Consider the following 26,075-nt stretch of genomic DNA (forward strand, 5'->3'; position numbering starts at 1 on the left):
ATTAGGCTCTTGCTAGAAAGATCACCTTGCTGTCATATGTGCAAGGTGAAACCATACATTGTCTAATGGCATATAGCTATGGTGTACAAAAAAAAAGTTGGGGGGTGGGGGGGGAGGGGAAAGAAGAATACCTTATTCATAGTGGAACTGCTGAGGACTTAAAGCTCACCACGTGTACTTATTCCAGGCCACATTCTACCCTCTCCCCTCCCCCAATGAGTTGTTTTATTCTTATTTTATTTACTTTCAACATAGCTGCTTGTCAACTAAAATCACACAGAACATGGATGAATGACAATATTTGGCTCTCACATTTGAAGCCTGACCATGAGAAATGGGGTTTAAACCCAAAGGAAGAGCTTCAGGTTTCACACACTAAATATTGCTTAATAAAAGGAGAGGCCCATATCCAAAAATGTAGCATTCCCCCAAGCCCAGGTAAGTGCACTTAAATGAAAATGTATTAGGGCCTGCTAAGAACACTCCAAGGAACTTTACAAAAAGTCGTGTATTCTGTGGAAGAGACTGGCAGTTAGAGAAAAGCTCCCCCAGGGAAGTGTGCGCGCAGGGTCAACCCATTTTATCCCTGAAAATGAACAGCAGCTCATCAGTGAAAATGTTATTTTATTTAGAACCTGCAAGCTGAGACAGCAAAGAGAGTTAATTTTCTCTGAAAGAATGACAAACATCTATTGTACTCTTGGTCTCCAATTAACATTTTTTCCTAATTTCCAGGACTTAAGGCAGTTCAGATACAATTTTCTTGCCCATTAACACATCTCCTCTTTTTAGTATAGTCACAATAGGCTAATTTTAATTTTTAAGCTGACTAGTACTGATGGGTGCTTTGGGCAGCACATAAAATGAACCGGTTTCCCAGAAATGTGTGTTACTAATAATACAATGGTTATTAAAGCTTTCAAATTTGAGAGGTTTTTTATTTGGTCGGAGGACTTCAAATAGACCTCAAAACTGGATCTGTCTGACAATTGCCTTGGCTCGGTGCCTGGCTATTCTTCTCCATCACCAGAGGATCGCTGTATAGAACAGACTGTAGATGACTAATGTATTTTATTGCAGCCCGAAGTGTTTCTACCTTGCTGAGCCGTTTTTCTAAGTATTCCTCAGGCAGGTGATGTCTGAGCTTGGCGTATCCTTCATTGACACACTTAACCCGCTGCCTTTCCCTCTCATTCCTTTTTCTGATGAAAGCTGGTCCATATGAGTACTCTCCTCTGCCCTGATTGACATGGGGAACTTGACAAGGGAAGCTGCAGGGATCACTGTAGAAATTCTCGGAGATTAACTGCTCAGATGCAAAAGGAAGTAGTGACAAATCTTCAGAGCAAGCAACTTGGGGAGGAGTCTCAGGGTACACGTGAAATGTGATGAAGGGATCCCCACCAAAAGGCCTGGGCAATGGCACATGATGGGAGTCACCATAGATGGGTAATTTGTCCATGAAGTTACAGTAGTTTTTACTATCCAGGGGGGGTTGCATTGAACCTGGAAATGTATAACTACATATTAATTAAGTCATACCTCAAGTTTAAGGGTTACCTGCCATCAGTAAAATGTTCTAGGAAAGACTTTAAAATGAATTTATGCTACTGTAGAATGATATGAGAGACTGTCACAATGGATGCACCATTAGACCATAGGTCTTTGCTAGGCCCAGGAACCAGCTCATGCTAGAGAAACTTACCAAAAAGTGCTAAGTAAAGACAACACAACTCTGTACACCTTCCTAAACGGAACAGCAGTCAAGCTGCTTCTTGAGCTCCAATTTAATTGGCACGTGGAAACAAAGCGTCACAAACCGATCCCAGCTCAGGCTGAAATGGACAGAAATTAGTACTCATTGCTGATGTTATATAAACAAATCTGGCATGTTAAACAACATCCTATCCAGTCCCCTGCACACCCCCCACTTCCCCCAAAACCATTTACATTACAGCTCAAGTAACTAGCACCCCCACTGAACATAAATGTCCACTGAAAGCTTGACAGCTTGCTCTGTTATCCTACCACCTCTTTGTTTTAACTGGTTTGAAAATTTCTTGTGTGGCGTCCTCAATCTTGTGTCTGTGAAGTGCTACGCTGGTTCTGAGATAAATGCATTTCTTGGAGGGACCCACATTTGTTTTGAACCATTTGCTCCCACTGACTTGCAATGATCTGAGAGTCAGCTTAGCTTCATGTTAAAATGACAAAAAATGTCCAGATCATATACCCCCAGTAATGAAGTACTGTATTAGGAAGAGAGGTTTCTGCAGCTGGAGTGAATGAATATTAGAGCATTGCAGAGATAAGCATATTCTTGGTAATCTCTTTCCAATTCATGGTGCTCCATAAATGGAGGATACTTCCACCTTCTCTCTACAAGAGGCCTAACTATAAGTACCACAGATGAACTACTCTGGATTGGGTTTTAACTGCTCAAATCACACTCAGAAGATTAAAAAGAGATTGTAAAAGCACCATCAATAGGAAGCTATACTGTACAAGGTTATCAAGGTATGTCAGGAGTCCTTTAATCTCAGCATTCCAGCACTGATTATTTTTCTAACTGAAAGCCACATTTAAAAAGTTTAAAGCAGACAGTATTTTACCAGGATCTGTTTACAGCGATTCTTTGTTTACACAATCTTTGTTGATGCAGAGTCCAGCCAGAATACCATCCACTTCCACATCTACGTGCCACTCTTAAAATCAGGTTACATCATGCCGTCCTAAAAGGAAAGACTACAGAAGACTTTCCTAACAGTAGTGGAAATGCCCAGTATCACCACCTATTAAGAAATACAAGAACACCAAACATTCAGTATTCACAGAGGAATAGTTCAGTATCTGATGGAAGAATTTTGCCATTAATCCAACTTCTTCACCATGACTTGAAGCTTCTCTAATACCTTCATACCCGCTCCATTGAGAAGGGAAGGAATTGTATGGTCGCTTGTTTGGGCCTATTTTCCCTGTGCATAAAGTTATATTTATCAAAATAGATTTGTGTTCTATATCATCTGATACAGTGAATTTTACTACCTAGAGCTTCACATTTTTCACTGAGTTGAGAATCTATTTTAGCATGCTACGTTATATAAAGGGAAAGCAATTTCTAGAACAGATGCTTTAGTATGCCAGGTGTTAGCAAAGGCAAACGCTGAACACAAATGCATGTTAAATTACAGAATAAGTTGCCTCACTACATGTGGGAAAAGATCCAAGTTGAACATGCGTATGTACTGTAAATTCAAAACAGCAGACAAGCGACGATTGCTTCCTTTGTTAATACTGGGGGGGGAAAAGATAGGAAGTTTTCATTGGTTTATGTTCCACTAAAATACAAATGCCAGTAACTGTATCTGCACTGTAAAAGCCAACAAAGATATTATCAGGTACTTACAGCATTGGTTAGATGGCACTTAATACTTTTGCTACACAATTACATTATACAACACATTATATGCCAGGTTCACATCCAAACCAAAACATAAAATCAGAAGCAATTCAGCGTTTCTTGTCTGCTACGAAAGACTCACCTGTTCTGAGATGAATGGAGTAAAAACTCCAAAACAATCCATAGAAATAGAGTTTCCAATTTTGAGGCAGCTGAATATGCCTGTAAAATATCTGTTTTGCGTTATAAGTTTCAAAAATAGCATTTTAATTCTTATACACAAGTAGCAGCTTACGCTTTTAATAAAAAATAGATTAAAGAAGAGAATTGATTAAAGTACTCTTAACTACCTAGTGCCTCTCACACACATTAAATAGTCTTGAGAAATCATTTACATTAGTCAGTTGACATTTAGCCAGCCATAGCAGTATGTAATTTTCCATATGTACTTCTTGATGTTTCTTACCTGAATGATGTACCTCTAATACTGCTGAGTTGAGTCAAAAGACTGGTGTAATTTATAGTCAACCGACAATATGCAAAGTAGCTTACAGTTAGATCTGCTCTTTTCTGGTTTAGCTTTTACCACCCACACTGTAACTATGATGGCAACAAATCTTAGAATGATAGGCTAGAAAGTTTAGATATATTAGATACAATTGAACTACCTTAAAAAGTAATCAGGAAGATGTTTTATTTATATCTCTCATCCATATGCTGCAGCAATTTGCTGTAATGAATGTCTTTTCATTTAATTAAAGTTTATCTCTCACTACATAAATCAGCATAAAAAATATCTAGACCTTCATGTTTTCATTAAATACACAAATCAATACATTTGAATAAGGGGTACATGAAACTGGTATTTTCAGCTAAATTGATTTTATGGTAGTGTCACAAGATCAGTTTTGTTTTAAGCAATCTTCAGTGGTCTCTTGGGTTTGCTATTTCCAGGATCTCTGCACTGGGTCAGACTCTAAACCTTCTCTGCTCCATTTGCATCACTTCAGGAGTGAGAAAGGCCCACGTTTTCTGTATGGGAATTTCCATGAGATGCAGAGCCTGGGTGTGCTGGACCAAGGAAGACATTGACAGGGCACAAGGCAATAGCAACACACATTCTGCAGCCGTCTTATCAGTAACCATAGCTTTTAAAAGTGGGACTCTGCTACATATTAAAGCTGCCCAGAGTTTCTGAAGTTTGTATCCAGTATTAAAACACATTCTAACTCAAATCCAATGTATATTAAGTTAACTCATTTGAGAAATCTCCATTTTCATCTGCATTAAAATGAGCATTTTTATTTAGGACTAACTGGATTTCCTATTGATCAGCTCATTTTCTTAATCATTTTCAAGCACAACCTAAAATTACTGACTGTGAATCTGCAATGCTGAAAGAGTTGCACTTTTTCTTCCTGGGAAGACCCATCCAAGATTTAGAACATAGACTTGCTTGCTGCTACTTTTACATCAGAAAGAAGGCTAGTATATGTGGAATTCAAAACATTTCAAGACCTTTGTTGTAAGGACCACCATTTCCCTCCCTTCAAGGCTTCTTCCGAGAAGACATGTAAGGAGTAAGGCTGCTGGTAGGGCAGCCATCTGAAATGGTACAGAACAAACGACCGTGAAGCAAAGAACTGCAACATTATATTTCCTCTATGGAGGATGAGGGCATTGTTGCCCCTGTTGATTTGGGAGTCACGAGTTTGGATGCTGAGAAGAGCAATAGTAACTAAAGCTTGGTTTCTCACTCTGCTGGCTCACTGGCTCTCAATCTTCTACTAGCAAGTGATCTTTATTTATTTATTTTTTACTACAGGTAAAAGCACACATGATAACCCTACTGGTACTGAAAGAGTTCTGGATTTCGTGAAATGGGTGCAGTGACTGTACTGAGAAGCGAGTGAAGTTCTGTACAGATCAAGGACTAAGGCAGTGCAAGGATGGTTGTGGCTCAGCTGCAATATCCATCTGCACCTGGATTCAGGGATGCAACAGGGGTTTGTTCTCCTGTGTTCTGCTGCTCTAAGCGCAAACAAGAGCACCCAGCAGAACTAAGCATGGATATTTTGCTATTTTTCCTACTGGAAGTTGGACTGTAGCTAACTTATTTTAGCTTTTACTGCACACAGAGCAGTGACAAGCCTTCCCATCAAAATGGGAATAACTTGCGCAGGTACTACTACCAACACTGGATATGAATTCAGTTAGAAGTAATCTGTACTCAACTGCCAGTCCTTAGTTATGCTTTCCCCAATTGAAACACTGAACATTAATACATATAATCTGTAATCTGATGTACCTGGCAAAATGTTTAAAAAAAAAAATGTAAAGTATTTCTCCCTTCTTGCCATCCAAGAAATTATGAAATACAGCAACAGCAAGTAGGCTTTTCAAAAATCAGCACAATCATTTTTAATTGTTACATTCCAAAGAGATATATGAAAGTTAATAACCTGTATACACCTCTTAGAGGGATGAGTACAGAACCACAGTTAAAAAAAAGTACAGCTAGTCCCAAGATGACAGGCGCTAGTTAAAGGTATGTGCATTAGGCCATCACTGGAGACAAATGCAAAAGGGTTTTTTCCTTGTGGTTGTTGTAAAATAAATACTTTATCATATACTAACTCCTGAGACTTTACTCATGAAGAGACGGGAAAAGATTTTTTTGTAAGATACCATACACAACATATTAAACGATCAAATCAAGAGAGTAAAATGCCAAACTGGCTTAATGTGCACTGCATTAGAATTTATCTACATCACAGTACTTTAAGTCTGCAGCTCATCAACAGTCACTGTCCATTTAAGCTTCCTCAAAGAATCAATGCACAAATCAAGTTATGAATACCACCCACTAATCTTAAAAATGAAAACTACATCACAAGATTTAGGTTCCTAATACACAGCTCTAAGTAGCCAGGCAAAACCCCAAGTATATTTACAAAAGTCTGTGTAAAGTGATTAGCGAGTTGTAACCAATCTCTTGTGACCAAGTATATTCCCTGTTACTTCTAAAATCACAGAAGCAGAAGTGAGAAATATATATTTAAAAACCATCTTAAAGTCATAATGATAAATAAAGTATCAGAGTTACATCCAAAGATACCTTTGATTTTGTTTTTTTAGTTCTGTTAGCAAAAGCCATCTGAAAACAAAGAATTATTAGCTTTGGGCTAATTACAAGTGTTTATTTTTTAATAGCTTCCACTCTGGTACATTCTTGCAAAAGGTTCAAATGCTTTTTTGCCAACAATAACAAACCAGTTAAAGAACCTTTCAGAAGTGGTAGGAGCAGGAAGACATAAGTCAGATAGTTCCATTAGTCCATTTTGCTTTCTTCTAGTCATCAGTTAACTCAACTTGACATCAGTTAACTCAACACAACATGGCGATCAAAGACAGATTTCCGTTGCTCTTGGACTTGCAACTTCCAACGCTGCTGAGCATACTCCACTTTGTTCAACACGTTGGCACGACTCCGAGAACGAGCCAGCACAGCATGAGCGTTGGCAAAAGGTTGATGATCCTAAAGTTGCAGAAAGTAACATTTACATTTCTGTGATTTTAACCGTGTAAATACATTATCCTGGACAAAAGGAAGACACGCTAGGCTTTACAACCTTTAAAAAAAGATAGGAACTTCAGCGCTTTACAGAAATTAACTGCTATGAGTTTTGCTCAGAGGAGCCAAATTTAGTGTGCATGTTCTTTAAGGGGAGGTCTCATACCAGCAGCAACTCATGCAACACATAATGGTAATATGGGGTCTGATTTTACACCATGGCTGTCAGTGGAAGCTTAGCCACCAAGTCCCATGGAAGAAGAACCAGGCCTTCTGTGAGCAAGAGAGTATGTCTTAGTACCATGTGCTAAGCATTACATTTATTTTAGGAGCAATCTGAATCAGAAGCCTGGGTGACCAAGATACAGGGATTCTCCCATCAGTTTTCATGAGTGGACTTCAATTTAAAAATGGAAAATGGAGGAGCCCATGTCAGTATGCCACCAGCTTTCAACTGGTTACTGTAAAGCAGTTTGAGATGTTCACACAATGATGCTAAGTAAAAACCAGCACCCTTTGATATTTACTAAACCAACTCCATTGTGCTCAGCTGTCTAAAAAACAGAGGGTAAATACAGCTGTTTTAATGACAAAAACCTCAACAACAACTCAGCGTTTATTTACTGTTTCCTCTACCCGTTTTTTTAACAGTACCTGCAAAGCTGTATTTTTTTCCAATAAATAAATCCCAGGGAGATATAATGACATTTGAAAAGATTACATAAATGACATATTAGGATAAACACTACCGATTTGTTTCTGCGCTTTTTGCATTTCTATGCGTTGACTTCCTTTTGCCAAAACCCACATTTCAAAAGTGGTGGGTATTAGTGACATGTGCTGTATAAAGGAACTCAGTCACAATGGCCTATTTAAGGAGGATCCTCCTTAAATGGGCTGTCATGGATTATACTGCAGTACTACCCAGGAATCCCCACGATACGGGCAAGGACCCTGTTCCATCCTAGAGTACTGTACAAATACAGAACTAGATGATACCTATTTCAAGGAGTTTGTAATCCAAGTAAAGTGATAATACATTAATAGGAGTGCACCATAAAATTTAGACAATGCAGTTAATCACATCTTAAGTAGTAACCCAGCCACACTCGTGCAAATAATGGTACAATAAAACAGAGAATAAGGCACAAAGTTATTACATAAAATATGCAAAGCAACTTTGGAGCTGATTCCCGTCATGCCTTGAATTGCACATGTGGCCAGGCTGATCAGCTGACTACTGTGCCCAGTTAGTTGATTAGGGCTCCTAGCCTTAGGGGCACCACAGCATGATTAGGATTTGATTGCAGTCCCAACAACTGCATCTTGTGCCATGCATATGCAGCATGACAGGAGGGGCGATTACTGTGACTGCTGGTCAGATCCTATTGCACTTTTAACAGGGACCTAAAAGAAGGATATGAAATAGCATAGTGCAAATTACTTTGAAAAAAACTACAGGGAGCTCCTCCCACTAAGAGGGGCAGCATTAGAGAAGGCAAGGAAGTGCTTGTTTAAGAGTTTGATGTCAGGGCACAGAAAAGACTGGGCTCAATGACAACACAGAGACAGGAACCATCTCTCACCATATGAGCCATAACTGGTAAGGAACACGATATGCTGCGAAGGACCTTGAGAATAAAGATAAGCAGATTGTATTTGACGTGATAAAAACGAGCAGCCAGTGAATGGATAGGATGAAAGCCATGACGTGGTCTAAGTGAGGAGGTAGGAAAATTATCTTTGCAACAGCTATGTGAACAGACAGAAGCACTTTTGTGGTCTGAGAGGATGCTGCAGCACTCAGAGCAATGAACTTGTGGGAGAGTTTTTGCTCCACAGATGAAGACAGGAAGGATCAGAGGTTATCTTTAGTGCATAGAGAATCCAAGCTCTTTTCCACCCTGCCTCTAAACCTTCTATCCAGATTTGAAAGACCATTAAACCCACGCTAGCTTCACAGTGCTATGGCATACATTAGAGTGTGGGTTCCAGTTTTATTCAGGTTGGAATACACCAACTTTGTGGTGAAGATATCAACAAAATCTCTGCAAAAAGAACCATCGGACATGCCTCATACATGCATGGGTAAAAGCAGAGATAGTGATGACACAGTAACACAGATGGAACTTTGTTGGGGTGGGAGATGAATGCAAGCTAGGTTAGCTTAGTTGCTCAGACACATGCCAATCAACTAGGCTAACTGGGCAGTGTAAATATACTGTAGATGTGCAGTGAAGATGTACTGTATGTACCATTACAGACACTATCCAGGAAAATATTTATTGAATATACTGAAGTTACATTTCCACAATGGAAATATAATCTCCGAAGCATAAAAACAGTTACTTTCCATCATAATGGTTGGTGGGCAAGATTTTCTCAAATTGCCCAGGATAACAATTCTAAGTGTTCAGAACAGTCTGGTAAGCACAATAGAAGTAAATCTGACCAACCCTGCATATAAAGATACAGAGCAAATTTCCTCAAATATGATTCCTCAGAGCAGACAAGCTGGGAATGTAAAGCAGTTAAAAATGACACTAACATTTTAGAGGTGCACTGATAATGATTTGGGCTGATACTGAAAGGCCGTTTATTGAGAAGCTGTATTGGCCGATACCAATATGATTGCCAATATGCAACCCAGAAGCTTGGAGAGCAGTGTCTGGCTGGTAAGTCTATTGGGGGGAATGGGGGGTGCAGATTAAGGCCCTGCAGTGAGGGAGGGGAATGGGGCTAGGGTAGGTGCTGCCCAGCTGGGGCAGGGCATGGTGTGGGATGCAGCTTAAGCAGTTCATCCAGGGGGTGCAGCGAGGCACGGCAGCTCTCTCCTGGGGGAGGCGTTGGTGGGGGGGGACGACACATGCTCCCCAAATCTATGTGCGGGTTGAGGGCAGGCTGCAGCTGCGGGCTGGGAGCAGCGCCAGGCTCTTCCTAGAGGAGGGGTTGGGCCGGGGCTGTGCAGCAGTGGCGCTGAGAGGGGAGGTGGGGTCAGGGAGGCTATGGTGAGTTTTGAAGTGGCTGTAGCCCACCCCGTATCCCTCATCCTAGCACCACCACCACCCACCCAGGAGCACAGCACCAGCCAAGCCCCGCCACTGGGAAGAGCCTGGCACTACCCCCAGCCCCAAGTGGCAACCTGCTCTCAGCTCACACACAGATCTGGGAGGCACATGGCCCCCATGCCTCCCCCCAGGCAAAGTGACAGGAGCCAGCCCCTTCTATCCCCCCATACATGCCAATCACAGCTCCATCCCATACCCTGCCCCAGCTGGGCAGCATCTGCCCCTGCCCCACTCCCTCTCACATTGCAGGGCCTTGATCTGCCCCTCCTCATGCCCCACCTTCCCCCCAAAAGACTTACCAGCTGGATGCTGCTCTCCAAGCTGCCTGGCTGCGTGCATACTGTGGCTGAGCATGCATGTGGCATTTAAATCAGCCACATCAGCCAAAAAAAAGCTGACTGCCAATAATGTCAATGTTCCTTTTAATTGGTGCCGATACAATATGGACTGATGCATCAGTGCACCTCTAGAAACAGGACTTTTAAACAGAGTGTGTAAACAAAGACAGCCTCTTGTTTTACCATAAACAAAGCAAATTTGGGTTCTCCAACATCAGTGTGAAACTCTTTAGCTTTGCTGTATCATTAGTCAACTACTTACTCTGAAAGCACTAAGGACAATATTCTTAAGGACCACATATAGGCTATAACGAGCACTTTTAAATGAGGGTACAGATTAAATCGTCATTTAAAACCACATTAAAACTAGAAACTACAGTGTTCTAGGCTGCTGGCAGATTTGAATAAAGCAAAACTAAAATATACCTCCTTATAGGATTGAGGGTTTTTTTGGGGGGGGCGGGGGGCAGGGAGCGGTTCTAACTTACTAAAGATACACTACACTTAAAATATATTTTAATATCTACTACCAATGTGGTGTGGCTGAATATAGCAAGAATATGAGTTTATTTTCTAGACTCTATGCTTTTAGATATTTCATGAATTTTAATTTCTTATCAGCACAGACTGAGAAACTTAAATGCTTTGATCAAAAAGGGCACAATACTGATTTTCTCCTCTCCTTCCATCAAGGTTACCCCAGATTAGCATATCCATGTTCTCTGCTCAGACATCTCTTCATAGCATATGGACCATCACATTTACAAAGCTGACTGTGCTTGCAATGTCATCTAACTTGTCTCATCTATGTATTCTTATCTACATTAAGAATTAAAATACTGGGACAAACACTGGGGACACTACTGCTCCCACTGGTTATCTACAGTCTATGTCCTTTATTCAAACAGAACTCTTGAGAAAAATGTATCCTGATCTACAGGAATCTATTCTCACCATGCATGTAGCTAATTAAAATGCTAAGGAAAATTATTTCTTATGTAATCTCCTAGGCTACCTCATGACAGTACTTCATTGTCAAGCATTTCATCTTTTAGTATCTCCACTAACATCTGTTGGTATATCCAGGGAAGACCATTTCATTCATGTCTGTACTCTTAAGACTTTTCCTTTTCCACTGCACAAGACCACCTAGTGTGCAGCAACCACCACCAGGACTGAAGGCATCAACGTTTAAAAGGACACATTTTAATTCCTACTTATTCATCCCTTTCTTCCCCAAAATTTGGACTGAGGTAACAGTGAGGAAACTCCAGCTCCTGATCTTAACGCCCAAAAACAAAAGGCTCTACAGAGGCCATTACAACCTCCTGCAAATCTGGAGATTGTCATGCCTCCTTGCAAAAAGGTGGTCCCTCCCCCAGAGGAAAAAGCTCTCTCATCACTCAGTACTTCCTTGCACATAACCTACACCTTTCTCCCCAAAACCAGCTGGGAGAAATTGGGGAGGGTCCATTATATGCGAAGTAAAGGGATCCTTATGACTCCAGAAATTGTGCGTGTGTGTTGGGATGGAAGATGGGGGGAGGGGGGGGTGGAGAGGGGAATGAGGCAGTGAGCGAGCAAGCAGTGACAGCGTTAATTGCTTCAGGTCTGGGAGCCACGGCAATTACATTCCATATTTTCTCACGTACAGCCTGCCACAAAATATTCAACAGCATTCAAACAAGATAAACTTACCCCAATGTCTTCATCACTTTGTATAAGCTGTGAATGTCCAAAGAGACGTCTCTTTAGGATAGGTTCTACCAAGGTAAGGTACACCATATATAGCAGAAGCAGCCCCAAGATGGATAAATAGAGTATGATTGTAACCTGCATGTTGTAAAATGTAAGCAGAGTTTATGGTAGTGTTGGAAATATACTCCACATAATGCTTTCAACGCAACAGACAACAAAAGCAAAGAGACAGAACTGCTTTAAGCTTATTAACTTTGGCCACAAACACGCACATTAATTACTAACTAATTACTAACTAATGACAAACAAAAGAAAGTTTGGTTTAGGGCAGGATTTCCTCTTCTTAATGATCTTTGCTGAGATTTCAACTCTTTGCTGCAAGCAAGACTGGTAGCTGCTGGAAAGAATCCTACCACAAAGAATAACAACATCCAGGTTGTGCAGTGGACTGGCTGACAAAAATCAGAGGTTCCTACTATAGCCACACCAATTTGTCTTCATTCCCTACTTATCTAAGACTTGCACAAAAACATCAATGGAGACTGAAAACCATAAAAAATGTAACAAGGCAAATTCTAAATAGTCACACACTTAAGACATCAGAATGCTTCAAAATGCAAAAGCTTCTAGCAAATATTAGATGAAATTCTGAAACTAAAAAGTCAAGTGTATCCCCTAAACCAAGGTTTAGTTGCCATGTGGTATTACTACTGCTCACTTTATGTTCAATTATTATGAACAAGATGTTTAGAAAGGGAGATATTTTCAAGCTTTACAGTACTTGAATTTGTATTTTGTCAGCTCTGTTTTATGGGTGGATGAAAGGCTTGAATATGTAGCAGGGAAATTATATTGTTACCTTAATAGTGTATGTGCTTCTCTCTTCATATTTGCATTCACAACGTAGGCAATATGCTTCCACATCAGGTCCTAGGACTGGCATAGGGTTAACCACATGAAGACAGTCACTGGAGACAAACAAATTGCTTATAGTCAGTTGGCTGATTTTACCCAAGTCTTTGGACAGTTGGACAGTTTCTACTGTTCACAATGTGCAGGCTCCATAACTGCAGGCAAGAAGGGCCAATCTTTGGTTAAGCCCAACTTTCCTGGGTTATAAAATCCAAGATTTAACAGAGCCACTTTTCAACAAGTTTACTTCACCATCTAGCTTGCTCGCAAGTTTTTACTAGAACTAATTAAACATATTTTAGGCCAGTAGGGGCCTGGTACCCTCCCCAAATGCCACTCAGATGCCCTTCCACTATATGATCTGCTGCTGTCTTTTGTTCCCTACTCTGCTCTCTGCCCAAGCTCCTGCTGGGATGCCTGTTCCCTCCCTAATCTTGTCAAATAAGGAGGTTACCTATGGCATTTGTGTTGCCGGTTGGCTTCCCCTATTCTATGCCAATGCTGAGAAGTACAAATTATGAGGCCACAATTTAAGAGTAGAGCCCTGCACTGAAGCATGCTTTTAATCCAGCCTTACAGAAACTCTTCCCACTCCCATTTTTTCTCCCTTCCATATCATCCTGCTACACCCTGTACTGGGAACATATGTTTAAATTAGCAACAAAACTTGGTCTAATAAATTCCTGTGAGCCAAGTTTTTCTTCCACCTTACTCCATCCCCAAAGTTATTTTGCCCCTGTGCCCAGTAGCATGCTGGCTACTTTTAATGATCCCAGTGGGATCTCCCTTTAAATAAAAAGATGAGATAAGCACTCCTTCCCCCAATCCGCAGTCTCCTCTAGCTTTCTGTGTAGTACAGAACCAAAGGGGGCATGAGACATTTACATCAATCATGTGTGCGTTATGTAATAAGTAATGAAAGCTCAAGTGCAGCCCTGCCCTATTGTTATCAATAATTAATAGTGTTATGGCTCATTTAGTTTATTTGTGCACAGCAGAGTATTCAACACTTGGTATAATCAGGGCTATAATAAAGAGTATAAATTTGCTCCCCACCCCCCCTTAAAACTAATCAGAACAACAAGGGCTGGAAAGAGAGTCTTCATCTAACATAGTCATGGAGATAAGTGGCAACTATTCCTGCTACTGTCCTCTTTTTTCCCTATATTCTTCAGCATTCAATTTTGCATCCCCGCCTCCATCTAAGTCAGGGCTAACTGATAGCCCCCATCTGGTCCCCAAGGGGTTTAAATGCAGGCCCTAGTCAGGGCATCTTTCCCACATGGCACTCTGGCTGTTGCTAGAGCCTCTGAGATCTTCCTCCTGCTTCTGCTTCCTACCCCTGAGAGCAGGGCACCCCCCAGGGCTGAAGGAGTTCACAGCTGGGGATTCAAGGGAACCCAGGAATACAGCACACCAGCAGCATGGTATGCAGCCCCTGCAGAAGTTGGGAAACTCCAACCTAGGTCATCTTCCAGTGCCTGAAGGAAGATCTATCTCCCTTTGGTACATGATAACAACTATTCTTGCAAATGAGTTTTACACATGTACCAGAGCGAGTGTGAAGCTAGTGTGCTTGCTCCTACCCCACTCCTTAGTTTTTTTAAGCAACACAAAAGGTGGCTGTTTGGGAATATAGTCAGTTTTCTCCAACAGACAAAGTAGAAAAACAAATATGTGCAAGCATTATTGAGTTGAAATTAAGCAATGCAAGATAAGATCTTTAACTGTGTTTTTGGCATATGAGCCCTTGTCTTTATAAAATTCCAACCTCAGACACCAATCATCATGAGACAGCTGCTCCCTGCCAAAGCATTGTGCAATCCTGGGTCTTTTGCTGACTCACACTCTGCTTGTTTATACCTCTAACTGATGGCTTCCTTTTGGTATACAAGCACTTGTTTACTGCTGGGGCCACTTTCCACCCCAGGTGTCCCAGTAACAGGATAGCCACAGGCAGGTTATTAAGATACTAATAGAGCTGTTGTGGAAGCACCACTCAGTTAAGAAGATCCAGCAGGAGCTGGATTATTATGCCTGGAAACCATGTGACCAGCTACAACCTCACCAACCCCTTGCACCTCATTTGTATTTTCCTTTAAAAGCCTGTGGAAAAAAAATCTAATTAAGTTAAAAAATTCTGAGTTCTGTTCAGAAGAGAAAGGAGATTATACTTTTATTTGGAAGTTCTCCTGTGTTACTAACTGGAATATTCAAATTCCAAGTCAACTCAAAGTAAGTCATCAACAGTGTATGCTCACATGAGCAGAATATGATGTTGCTTCCACTTGACTGTCTTATAAATACATCAAATAGCAATGACAGCAAATCTTAGACTGTTCTTGCTCAATTTAGTACACTGTTAGTGTATCTAAGTCTCCAATGAGGACACCTGTAAAAGCTATGAATGAGCATTAGCATACAAGGGTTTTGATAAATATATTTGTCTTAACAGACCCACATTTTTATTTAAATTCCTAAGAGGTCCTATTTTATCCTCATTAACAATATGCAAGGACCTTAGAACGTGTTTGGTCTGTTGAAACAAAATAAAAACTATGAAAGAAAGAGCATCACTCTCAAGAGAACCTGACCAGAAATTTGAATGTTGCAAATCATTGCTTGAAATAATGGGAATTAACAGATTAAGGGACATTCCTTTGTATGCAAGGGAGATGAGCAGACAGAAACTATGAATGTACATCTTAAACTCATTTAGGTAGCAGAGCATCAGGGAAGTTGGCTCCGCTAATCATCAGCACATACTAAAACACTTCTACTCAGTCTCATGAGAACGCAAGAACTGCCATTTACTGGGTCTGACCATAGGTCCATGTAGACCAGTATCCTGTCTGTGACAGAGAGGATAACGAGGGAGAGGGTAAACAGGGTATGTCCAGAATTTTCCTGGTCCTGTTCCACTCCTGTTGCAGCTTCCCACATTCAGAGGTTTAGGAACTTCTGATTCAGAGGCTGCATCTTGCTACGGTAATTCAATACCTACTGCTAGATTAGAACCATCAGCCTTTACATGTGTGGCAATGTGTTCCACAAGTTTATTATATGCTGTGTGAAAAAGAACTTCCTTTTGTTGGTTTTAAGCCCACTCCCTAATAGTTTCATTTCATGTACTCTAGTTCTAGTAGCATGACAGGTAAATCCCTATTTTACTGCAGCACTGAATATTTTTGTAAGCCTTTACCATACCATTGTATTGCTTACAATTCTCTTTTTAATAATCTCTAACATTTTAATTCGTCTTTTTGACTGCTGCTGAACACTGAACTTATGTTTTTGGCAAACTGTCTAAAATGACTCCAAGAAATCTTCCTGTGTGATAACAATTAATATGTAGAACCTATCCCTGTGTATGTATATTTTGGATTATTTTTTCCATATGCATCACTTCCCACTTATCAACATGACATTTGATCTGCAATTTTGTTGCCCATTAATTCAGTTTTGCAAGATACTCCTGTAGTTCTTTGCAGACTGCATTGCTCTTTATTACTCTGAATAATTTTGTGTCATTTGTAAACTTGGTCACATTACTACCAACCCTCCTCCCCACATTGTTTAGGAATATATTAAAAAACATGGATCCCAACACAGATACTCAGGGCACCCCACTGTTTACTTGTTTCTATTTTAAAAACTGACCCTTTATACCTACTCCTTCTTTTCTATCCTTACATCAAATTCTGATCCACAGCACTAATCTCGTGGCAACCCAAATTCCATTGAGCCTTTGATGCAAGACACTGTCAAAGGCTTTTTGAAGTCCAGATACACTATATCACTCTGATCCACATTCTGGTTGACATCCTCAAAAGATTCTAATAGGCTGATGAGACATGATCTCCCTTTTGAAAAGCCATGCTGATTTCTCCCCAGCAATTCTCATTTAACCACGTGCAAAAAAATGTTTTTTTGGATCAGTTCTATTGACGTGCTCTAGAAGGATTGGTTCCAATAAGGAAATCTCCTTAACAAGAATAAAGAATGATGCAAAGCACTCACTGAGGTCCTCAATAATAGCCTTGCCCTCTTTTAGTACTCTTTTTACAACCTCATCATCCAGTGGCCTAAACTGATTCCCAAGCAACCTTCTGCTTCTAACATACTTTAAAACTTTTTTCTTGTTATGCTTTATGTCTCTAGTAAATTCCTCCTCAAATTCTTTTTTAGCTTGTATTATTGCACTTTTACATTTGACCTGCTAGATTTGACTTTCACTTTTTAAATGAGTATTTTTTTTCCTTTTCTTAGTGTCATTTGACCATGTGATCTACATTCCTCCCTCCTTCTTTAAAAAAAATTATTTGTAATAGGCAGTTACTTTGTGTCTTCAATATGGTGCTCTTAATCAGCTTCCATGCTGGTTGCAAGTTTTTAACCTTCTTTGGTGCCACTTCTAACTTCTTTCTAGTTCCCCCATCTTAAAGTTAAAAGCTACAACGGTAGCTCTTTCTGTTTTCTCCCCTCTTACAAGACTGTCAAGCCCAATCACACTGTGGTTCATATTACAGAGTGGCTCAGCAATAGTTACCCTTTGTACCAGACATGCAGTTTAATGCATTATTCAGTCAGAGCTGAAATGGTCCACAATAGCTATGGACCCAAATTCACCACATGGCAAACACTTTTAGTAAGGTTCCTGCTTCCTCAGCTTATACATACAAGCTCCTGCGTGATTAGTTCCAGTGTCTGAAGCACCAAAAATAATCTCAGTGAAAGAACTAACAAGACTCCTGAATTGTAGGCTCATTATTATACTCAAGATGCTCACCATATTAAACATTAACATCAGACTTTGCGAGCAAATAAACCAGTTGTAAGCAGCCATTATGTGGTGAATAATTTAGAGATGCTAAAAATTGATCTAGTTCCTCTGTGTCACATAAGTAACTGAACTAATACTAAATGGATGCTGTATATCATACTGTTCTGCATCTACAAGCAAGTTTTATTGCTGAACAGAAGGCTAAATATACACCAACATTCCCAACTTTAATGCACACGAACGCACTCTCTAGCCAAACTCCATTAAAAAACAGTTGATCAGGAATTTGACACAGCAGGACACTCACTAACTGAGGAATCCTTCTCAAAACCAAATAATTACAATCCATTCCAGTGATTCTCAACCAGGGAGACACTTTTAAGAACGCTATGGGGGGGTTGCACAATATTAGCACTGTTATGTGGGAAAACACCTATACATTATTTACAAGACAAACCCAGAGATTTCAAAGAGAAAACTACAAATTTGCCATAGCCCCTTCCCAGGGCAGCCCCACCCCACCAGGAAGAGCTTGGCACAGCTCCGGCTCCAGCCCGCCCTGCACAGATCCAGGGGCATATGCCCCCCCAACCACACCCTCCCAGACAAGTGGTGGGAGCAGCAGGACAAGCAGGCAAGTGCCAGATGAGCCGGTGGTACAGTGGCTCCCAGATGAGTGCTGTGCAGCCAGAGGAACCAAACCCACCCCCACCCCCCGAATGAGTTGCAGCTCCATCCCATGCCCACCCCACCCTGGCTGGGCAGCGCTTCCCTCTGCCCCAGCTCCAGCCCCATGACTCCCTCACTGCAAGAGCCTTCATCTGCCCCCCCCCCTCCCTTCCCCCCCCCAACATCAGACTGACCAGCTGGAGGCAGCTCACCAAGCTACCGGGCTGTAAGCAGAAATCAGATCGGTATCAGCCGATATACCTCCTTAATAATCGGCTATCGGTATGGGCCGCAAAAATCTCTATCAATGCACCCCTACCCCTAATCCATCCCCCTCTCTACCCCCACAAAAAAAAAAAGAGCAGAGAGAATGGCTTGAGGCCTTGCCCAATGCTACAGTTCTCTTCATACAATTACAAAAGAGATAACCATCTCTCATGCATGTCATCTTGGAAAGGTGACAAAGCCAAATGAAACATAACCTTATAAACCTTTATAATTCCCCACAAACTTACCAGTCTTTCTGTGTAACATTTCTGTTGTAAATATTGCCACGACTGTCTTTGTAAGGAGGACATATGCACTTACATCGGACATCCTCTGAATCCTAAAAAATAAACAAGCTTAGCAAAAAAAAGTATTGTCAACCATCAAAGCCCTTAACAGAAAAACAAAACAACAAAAATTTAGCAGCTACAATATACATTATACATGTACTTCAACAATTTGTAAAGTATCTACATCATCATAATCGCTGCTCCCCCTCTTCCCCACAAGTGTCAGAGAAAGTAGTAGCTGTTCTAAAGGAGAGCACTCAATTGCCGGAACTTTACAGATCAAAGTAATATAGCAGGAACTTACTCACGTGACAATGATTTCTTTGGAAAAAAAATGCATTGCTTTAAATATTCTCAATTTTCTATAGCATGGTTTTTTTAAAGAGGTTTTTAGCATGGTGCAGCTGAATTCTCTGTACAGCTGTCATCACACATTGAAGATGATGCAGAGTTGGACAGTGAACAGCATAAAAAGGCTGGATGAGGAAACAGTCAACAAGGGAGTCTGGTAACAGTACCCTGGTGGACAAGTCTTTCCTCACCGATTACTTACTGTGCTTCCTGGGCAGAGACAGATTTTTACAAGAAACCATTAGGGAAAGCACTGTAGCACATGACCCTCTTGTTTTAATTCAACTGGGGGGTAAGAGGACAAAAAGACCAAAGTCAAGGGCAGCCAACTGGAATCTGACATAAAAGGAAGAGAAAGACGGAGAAGCAAACCAAAAGGAAAAGAAAGTAACAGAGTCCAAGTATATGCAAGGAAAGCACTGAAGAAAGGAAAGTACAACAGAATGAACAGTACACAGATATGCACTGGAAATTGCACTTAAAAGTTTTTTAGTTTCTTTTGGACTGGGAGGAGTTGTATTCAAATGGGAAGGGAGTTATGGAAGCCTATAATAAGGAAACGATTCTTCCCTTTTCCTAAGTCCAGGAATGTGGTAGGTTTTTGGAGAGACCAGCAATAGGTTTATAAATCCTTCAGAGGCTGGCTTAATCACAAATCAGATTAACTACTTTGAGGAAGTGACAGCAAGAGCCAATGGTGAAACTTAGCCCACTTGATTCAAGTAAGCTTTCAATGAAGTGTAGCACAGGAGGCTGTTTATAAAGACAAGGATGAGAAATATCTAGCTTGAATTCAACACTGGCTTGGTCAGTAAAGGTAAGAGCAAGCTGAAGTGGCTGTAGCTCATTAGAAAAACCACCAGGGACCGGTCTGGCTCACTCACCTGCTGAGGACAACAATCATTTTGTATGTTTATACCTTGCTGCAGGAAAGTCCAAGGTCTAATTAATATTAAAGGAAAATGCTGTGTATCAAGATCCCTGAATAAAGCAGGAAGTGCTTGCTGTCAGCTCATAAAAGAGCATTCACACTCATTAAAAGACAGCAAAGAGATTTATGTCTTGAGTGTTCATCTGCTACAAGACAGCAGTCAACAGCACAGCACCAACTCATATTTTAATCAGATAAAAAGAAAATCAAAACAAATCTAGAGCAATGAAACATCAGAAGCCAGAAGAGACCAGAATGAAACCACAGAGAGATTAAGGTGCTCACACCCAGGACACTGTCAAATTTGGGCAACAAGACAGAGACATGGCAAAAGAGGACACACATTGGAGGTCCCTGCTCCCCTTTTTCATTCTGAAAATACAGCAGTACAGAAGCTCTGCAGCAAAAAGCTTTCTTGACAGACATGTGCCTGATTGCCCTCCCATACCTGACAGATGCTCAATGAGCACTCATGCTGCTCAGGGCAGGTCCCAGCGGACTGGAAAAGGGCCAGTGTGGTCCCTATTTTCAAAAAGAGGACGAAGAAGGATTTGGGTAAATATAGACCAGTTAGTCTCACCTCTATCCTTAGAAAACCTTTGAAAAAATGATTAAGGAATATATTTGTGTGAGTCCAGCAGGAAGGTAATGCTGAAGGGCAATCAGCATGGATTCACATCAGGTAGATCCTGCCCGACAAACCTTGTTTCTTTGTACAACCAGGTCACAAACTGCTTAGATGCAGGAGTCAAGGTAGATGTCATATACATGGATTTAAAATAGCCTTTGATTGATATCACATCCCATTCTCATTAAAAAAAACTGAGTGGCTGTGACTCAGATGATTACACAGTCAGGTAGGTGGCAAATTGGTTGATGGGATGCACCCAGAGAGTGGTAATGGATGTGTTGGTATCAACCTGGAATGGTGCGGGCAATGGTGTCCTACAGGGCTTGGTCCTCAGGCCAATGCCGTTCAACATCTTCATCAGTGATTTGGACAAGGGCATAGCAAACACACTGTCCAAATTCACAGATGACACTAAATCATGGGGCAAAGCAGACACACTGGAGATCAGGGAATGGATTCAGGAGAATTTGGACAAGTTGGAAAAGAAGGAATCACCAATACGCATACAGATTGGGGGAGGATTTTCTATGCAGCACAACAGCAGAAAGGGATCTCGGAGTCATAGTTGCTTTAAAGATGAACATGAGTCAGCAATCTGATAAAATAATCAATAGAGCTAACCACAGTCTATCATGCATTAATAAGTGCATCTAGGGAGGTAATACTTCCCCTCTATGCAGCACTGGTAAAACCACAGGTGGAGTACTGCATCCAGTTTTGGGTACCACACTTCAGGAGGGATGTGGAAAAGCTTGAGAGTCCAGAGGAGAACCGCTCATATGGTTAGGGGCCTGCAGGATAGGTCTTATCAGGAGAGGTTGAGGGATATAGATCTCTTTGGCATCCATAAGAGAAGGCTGAGAGGAGATTTGGTGGCTGTTTACAAATCTGTCAGGGGGACAGGCAGCAAGAAACAGGAGATACTCTGTTTACCAAGGCACCCCTTGGAGTAACTAGGAACACCAGCCACACACTGACAGAGAGCAAATTCAGGTTAGACATTAGAAGAAGTTCTTCCTGATAAGGGTTACCAGAGCCTGGAATGGGCGTCCAAAGGAGCTGGCACTCTCCCCTACCTTGGGGGTCTTTAAGAAGAGACTGGACAAGCACCTGGCTGAGATCATCTGACCCCAGCACTCTTTCCTGCCCAGGGCAGGGGGGCAGACTCAGTGATCTGCTGAGGTCCCTTCCAACCCTGAAAATCTATGAAATCTATGATGCCATCCCAGTTAGTAATGTCAGAGCCCTAATATTCACATTTTATAGCTGAAAAATAAGCAGGGACAAGAAGAGAGACACATCTACCAACATCTACCTTATTCACATGACATCTACCAACATCCCATTTCTCTGACAGAAGTCACAAAACAGTGTGGCTGACAAACAAAAAACAGAGCTCACTTCACCCTTTTGACACAGAAAAGAATTTAAAAAACAAACAAACAAACATGTGTTTGTCTGCCAAAGACCAAGACCACCAATACCGAGCCTATTGGCTCAGGAAGCTCAAGCAATCATCACAATTTTCCCATGACCCTCCCTAGTTTTGGGGCTATCTGCAGCAGGTCTCTGACATGAGAGTTGCATGCCAGAATGGGACAGTCAGTGCCAAGTCTGCCTCTCAAGCAGGCAGCGACAGAAGCAAAAAAGGAAGAGAGGTGGGGGAGCACATAAGGTGTGTGGGTCGACTTATATGCTGCTTTGCATATGTCCTTGCACAACGCAAGTAAACTGGCTTTGGTCCACAGAAGCCGGTGCACACATGCATGTGCATGTGCGCACATACGTGTATGTACATTTATGTATGTGTGCACACGTACTCAGGTATGTGTATGTGTAAGCATGTATGTGTGTCCATGTGTGTGGGGGGGCTGTGGCTAAGGAAAAGATGGGGGAGCTGCCTCCTAAGACCTGGCAGCAAAGGTCCTGCACCCCCCACACCTGACCCCGCCCCTCCCCCCCAGCGCGCGCGGCTCCCGGACTGCGGTTGCCCGCTCCCCGCCTGCGGAGAGCGAAGAGCCCCTGCCACCAGGTTTCACACGCGCACGCGCGCAAGGGCTCGGGGGGGTCACCACTGGGCTCACCTTCGTGGCCGCCCCAAGCCCCGCGAGCGCCGCCAGCGCCAGCAGCGAGCACAGCCCGGCGCGTGCCGCCATCATCGATTCCCGCATCCGTATCCGCCCGGTCCTTTATTACCGGCGGAGCCGCGACAACAGCCCCCTAGCTCCCGATGGCTGCTCTGGCACCATCACTTCCGCCTTCCGTCGCCCGCGCGTCACGTGACGAGGCCGAGTCCTCTCTGGAAAGGGCTCTCCCCCGCGCGGCGGCGTCCGAAGGTTCCGGGCGTCTCAGCCTCAGCGTTCCGGGCAGCCTGCCCGAGGCCTCTCAGTGCGAGACCGCCGGCCGCACGTCACGCCCTGACGTCGTGGAGCCGGGCTACACGCGTTACTCGTCACACCTCAGTCACAGCCGCAGAAAACAGTAAAAACATACACCCCAATGAAAACCCGCACACGCGCGCACACACACAAAACACGCCCCGCCGCCAGAACACACACACATACACCAGTAAAAACCCACCTATCGTGGCATAAGTGTCCTTTGTGTGTCTACCGCTATCCCTGTACAGGAAGGAGACGGGGGGGGGGGCACGGCGAGCTCCCGCAGGCACCTGCAGCGCTGTCGGCGGCAAGGGGGATGGGGGGCAGCGAGCGCCAAACAGCGGGTGGTGACCACCCACAGGCGCTGCCAGCAGCAGTGGCGGTCGCCAGGGGTGATTGCGGACTGCCCGCAGACGCTGCAGACAGTGTTGGGGCGAGCGGTGGCGAGCAGCAACCGTCTGCAGGCCCTGCCGGTAGTGTCGGTGGTGCCTTTTCTGAGGGGGCGCACCGCCAAGCTCAGGGGATGCACGTGCACCTTTGTGCATGCCCTACACATTGCCAGTGGTGACTGGTTAACTATACTGCAGGCAGCTGCCATTACACACATGTAACTTTCTACCCTAGGGTTTTGTCCCACGCTAACCAGGTTAGGTAAACAAGAAATCAAGCCCCTAACCAACATAATTATATACTGGCTTTGTCCTTCAAAGATTTAGGCCCTGCTCCCTGCTGGTAGAGTCATCCGTTCCAACACTTGATGGCCCTTGGAGGGGAGTGGGGAAGTTCTTCCTAACGTCCAACCAAAATGTCCCTGTCTCCTATGTCAAAGCAGTAGTCCCTGTCCTGTCCCCAGTCACCACAGAAAATAATCTGTCACCATCTCTTCCTTAGCCACCTGCTTCTCCAGTTTGTCAAGTCATTCTGGATTCTAGCCCTACCCTACAGTGTGTCAGCAGCTCCACTCAGCTTGGTGTCATCTGCAGATTTGCCAAGTGCATGCTCAGTCCCATTCTCCAAATCACTGATGAAGATACTAAACAGTGAAGTGAGCTTCAGCCCATATATCTTTTTTAGTCTATACAGGTCCATATCTGCCCTGCATTCTGGGCATCAAGACATTGATGACTACTCTTTCGAGCATGATGATCCAACCAGTTATGTAACATCTAGCTCTATTTTCATCTAGACAAGATTTCCATAGTCTTATAATAGGAACGTCATGGGAGACAGTGTGAAGCGCCTTGCTAAAGTCACAGTACATCACATTCCCTCCTCCCCTCATCCACAGAGCCCATAGTGTCATAGGAGGTAATCAGGTTGCTCAGGCATGACTTGTTCTTCATGAATCCTTGTTGGCTGCTTTTGATCGCCGTGTTCTCTTGTAGGTGCTTAAAAATAAATTATTTAATGATATGGTCCAAGATCTTTCCAAGTATAGAGGTTTGTAAGATGTGGATGTTGCTTCCTTTTTCACAAGGGTACTGAGTGTAGTTAGCCATGTTTTGCACAAAAGGCATTTCAGAAAAAAGGACCGCCCCCCAGAACTTTTAGTAAAAATTGTTTAAACTTTATGTTTACAGAAATGTTCTCAACTTACAGAAATGTTCTCAATTTTTCAGTCATCTAAATCTCAGAAAATCTGGGTTTCAGCAAACAGAAACAAATCAGCAATTTATTGCAAAAAAGAGCAATTGGAATAAAAATGGATCCATGTTCAACACTATCTTTTGATTCTTTCCCCCCCAAAAATTATCTATCTGCCTGTCTCTTCACTTTCAGTGTTGAAAGCATAAATTCATTAAAGTATGTGAGAGGCTTACATTGATAGGCAGCATAAAGAGAGATTCACATAGGCCTTTATATGTTAATAATTTCTTAAACTTGAATGAATTCGCACAGCTCCCCTGTGTTATCATCTCCACTGTACAATGGAGGATACTGACACATGAAGGCAACAGCATTGTCTTTCTCCATTTGCAAAGCAATATTTGTTGCTGTATTTCCAGTGCTCTTGGAGCCAATGTGGCTCCTTTGTTTATTGCTTGCCACAGCAATGTGCATCCATGGGCACGTGTTTCAGGGTGCCTGTCTTGTGCATTAGACACGTGGAGAATTCTGTAGAGACAGTATTGACTAGAAACATGCTGTCTATAGGAAAGCTGAGGCAAATAAAACATGTTCACATTCTTTGATGTATTGAGTTAAAATCATGCTCACATTTTTTCAGGTTTCAATTTTGTAAGCTGTTTCTGTGCTAAAAACTATGAGCAGCAGGCAAGCAGATTTTGGCATTACCCAGAAAGGCAAGCAAACATTACTTGTAAAATACAGACAGAAATACAAAAGAAAATTTTTTATTTGAAAATAAGCTATTTTCTCACTTAAGTTTCTTTTCTTCTGTCCTGGGTGGGTTGGTCATAAACTAATGTGTGTGGATAAAATATTGGCTTTAAATCTCTACTTTGAAGAGCTCCGGTGGACTAATTTACTGTCTGGGAAAAAGATATGCTTAGAATGTGCATGTGCTCTCCACTGCCATTAGTAAGATGCTTCAGTGTTTTACTGGAGGCTTCATTTTCTAAAGGAGTGGTGTTTTTTATCATATGTACCTCCTTGGACTCATTATGCTACTAGGTAACACAAGTAAAAAGCATGCTTGAGTTTTTCAGTAGCTAGATCAGAGATCATCTAGGTGGTGCAGTTCACCTGGTGTGATCCTTTCACACAGGCACAACTAGGGAGCTCTGCACCATGTGCACTGGCCACAAATGAGGCAGGTGGC

General features: G+C 42.3%; 1 protein-coding gene across 1 annotated transcript; it reads right to left on the reverse strand.

The window, feature by feature from the left end:
• Window positions 1–5,212: 5,212 nt before the first annotated feature.
• On the reverse strand, window positions 5,213–23,180 carry TMEM9B (TMEM9 domain family member B). Its single transcript, XM_019551925.1, has 5 exons — window positions 22,997–23,180; window positions 18,958–19,049; window positions 12,938–13,046; window positions 12,079–12,213; window positions 5,213–6,938 (listed from the first exon to the last, which is right to left on the reverse strand). The coding sequence occupies exons 1-5, from the start codon at window positions 23,081–23,083 to the stop codon at window positions 6,783–6,785; spliced, it is 579 nt and encodes a 192-aa protein (XP_019407470.1). The 5' UTR covers window positions 23,084–23,180; the 3' UTR covers window positions 5,213–6,782.
• Window positions 23,181–26,075: the final 2,895 nt, after the last annotated feature.

Source organism: Crocodylus porosus, unplaced genomic scaffold, assembly GCF_001723895.1.
Source record: "Crocodylus porosus isolate Cpor-Errol unplaced genomic scaffold, CroPor_comp1, whole genome shotgun sequence".
In the NCBI taxonomy this organism is placed as follows: domain Eukaryota; kingdom Metazoa; phylum Chordata; order Crocodylia; family Crocodylidae; genus Crocodylus; species Crocodylus porosus.

What these genes read in the sequence shown, in the direction of transcription:
- TMEM9B (XM_019551925.1), bottom strand. Translation starts at nt 23,083, where the DNA reads ATGCGGGAATCGATGATGGCGGCACGCGCCGGGCTGTGCTCGCTGCTG. An exon ending in GGCTTGGGGCGGCCACGAAG is followed by an intron (nt 19,050 to 22,996) that starts GTGAGCCCAGTG and finishes TTTATTTTTTAG; the next exon opens with GATTCAGAGGATGTCCGATG. An exon ending in GAAGCACATACACTATTAAG is followed by an intron (nt 12,214 to 12,937) that starts GTAACAATATAA and finishes TACAACATGCAG; the next exon opens with GTTACAATCATACTCTATTT.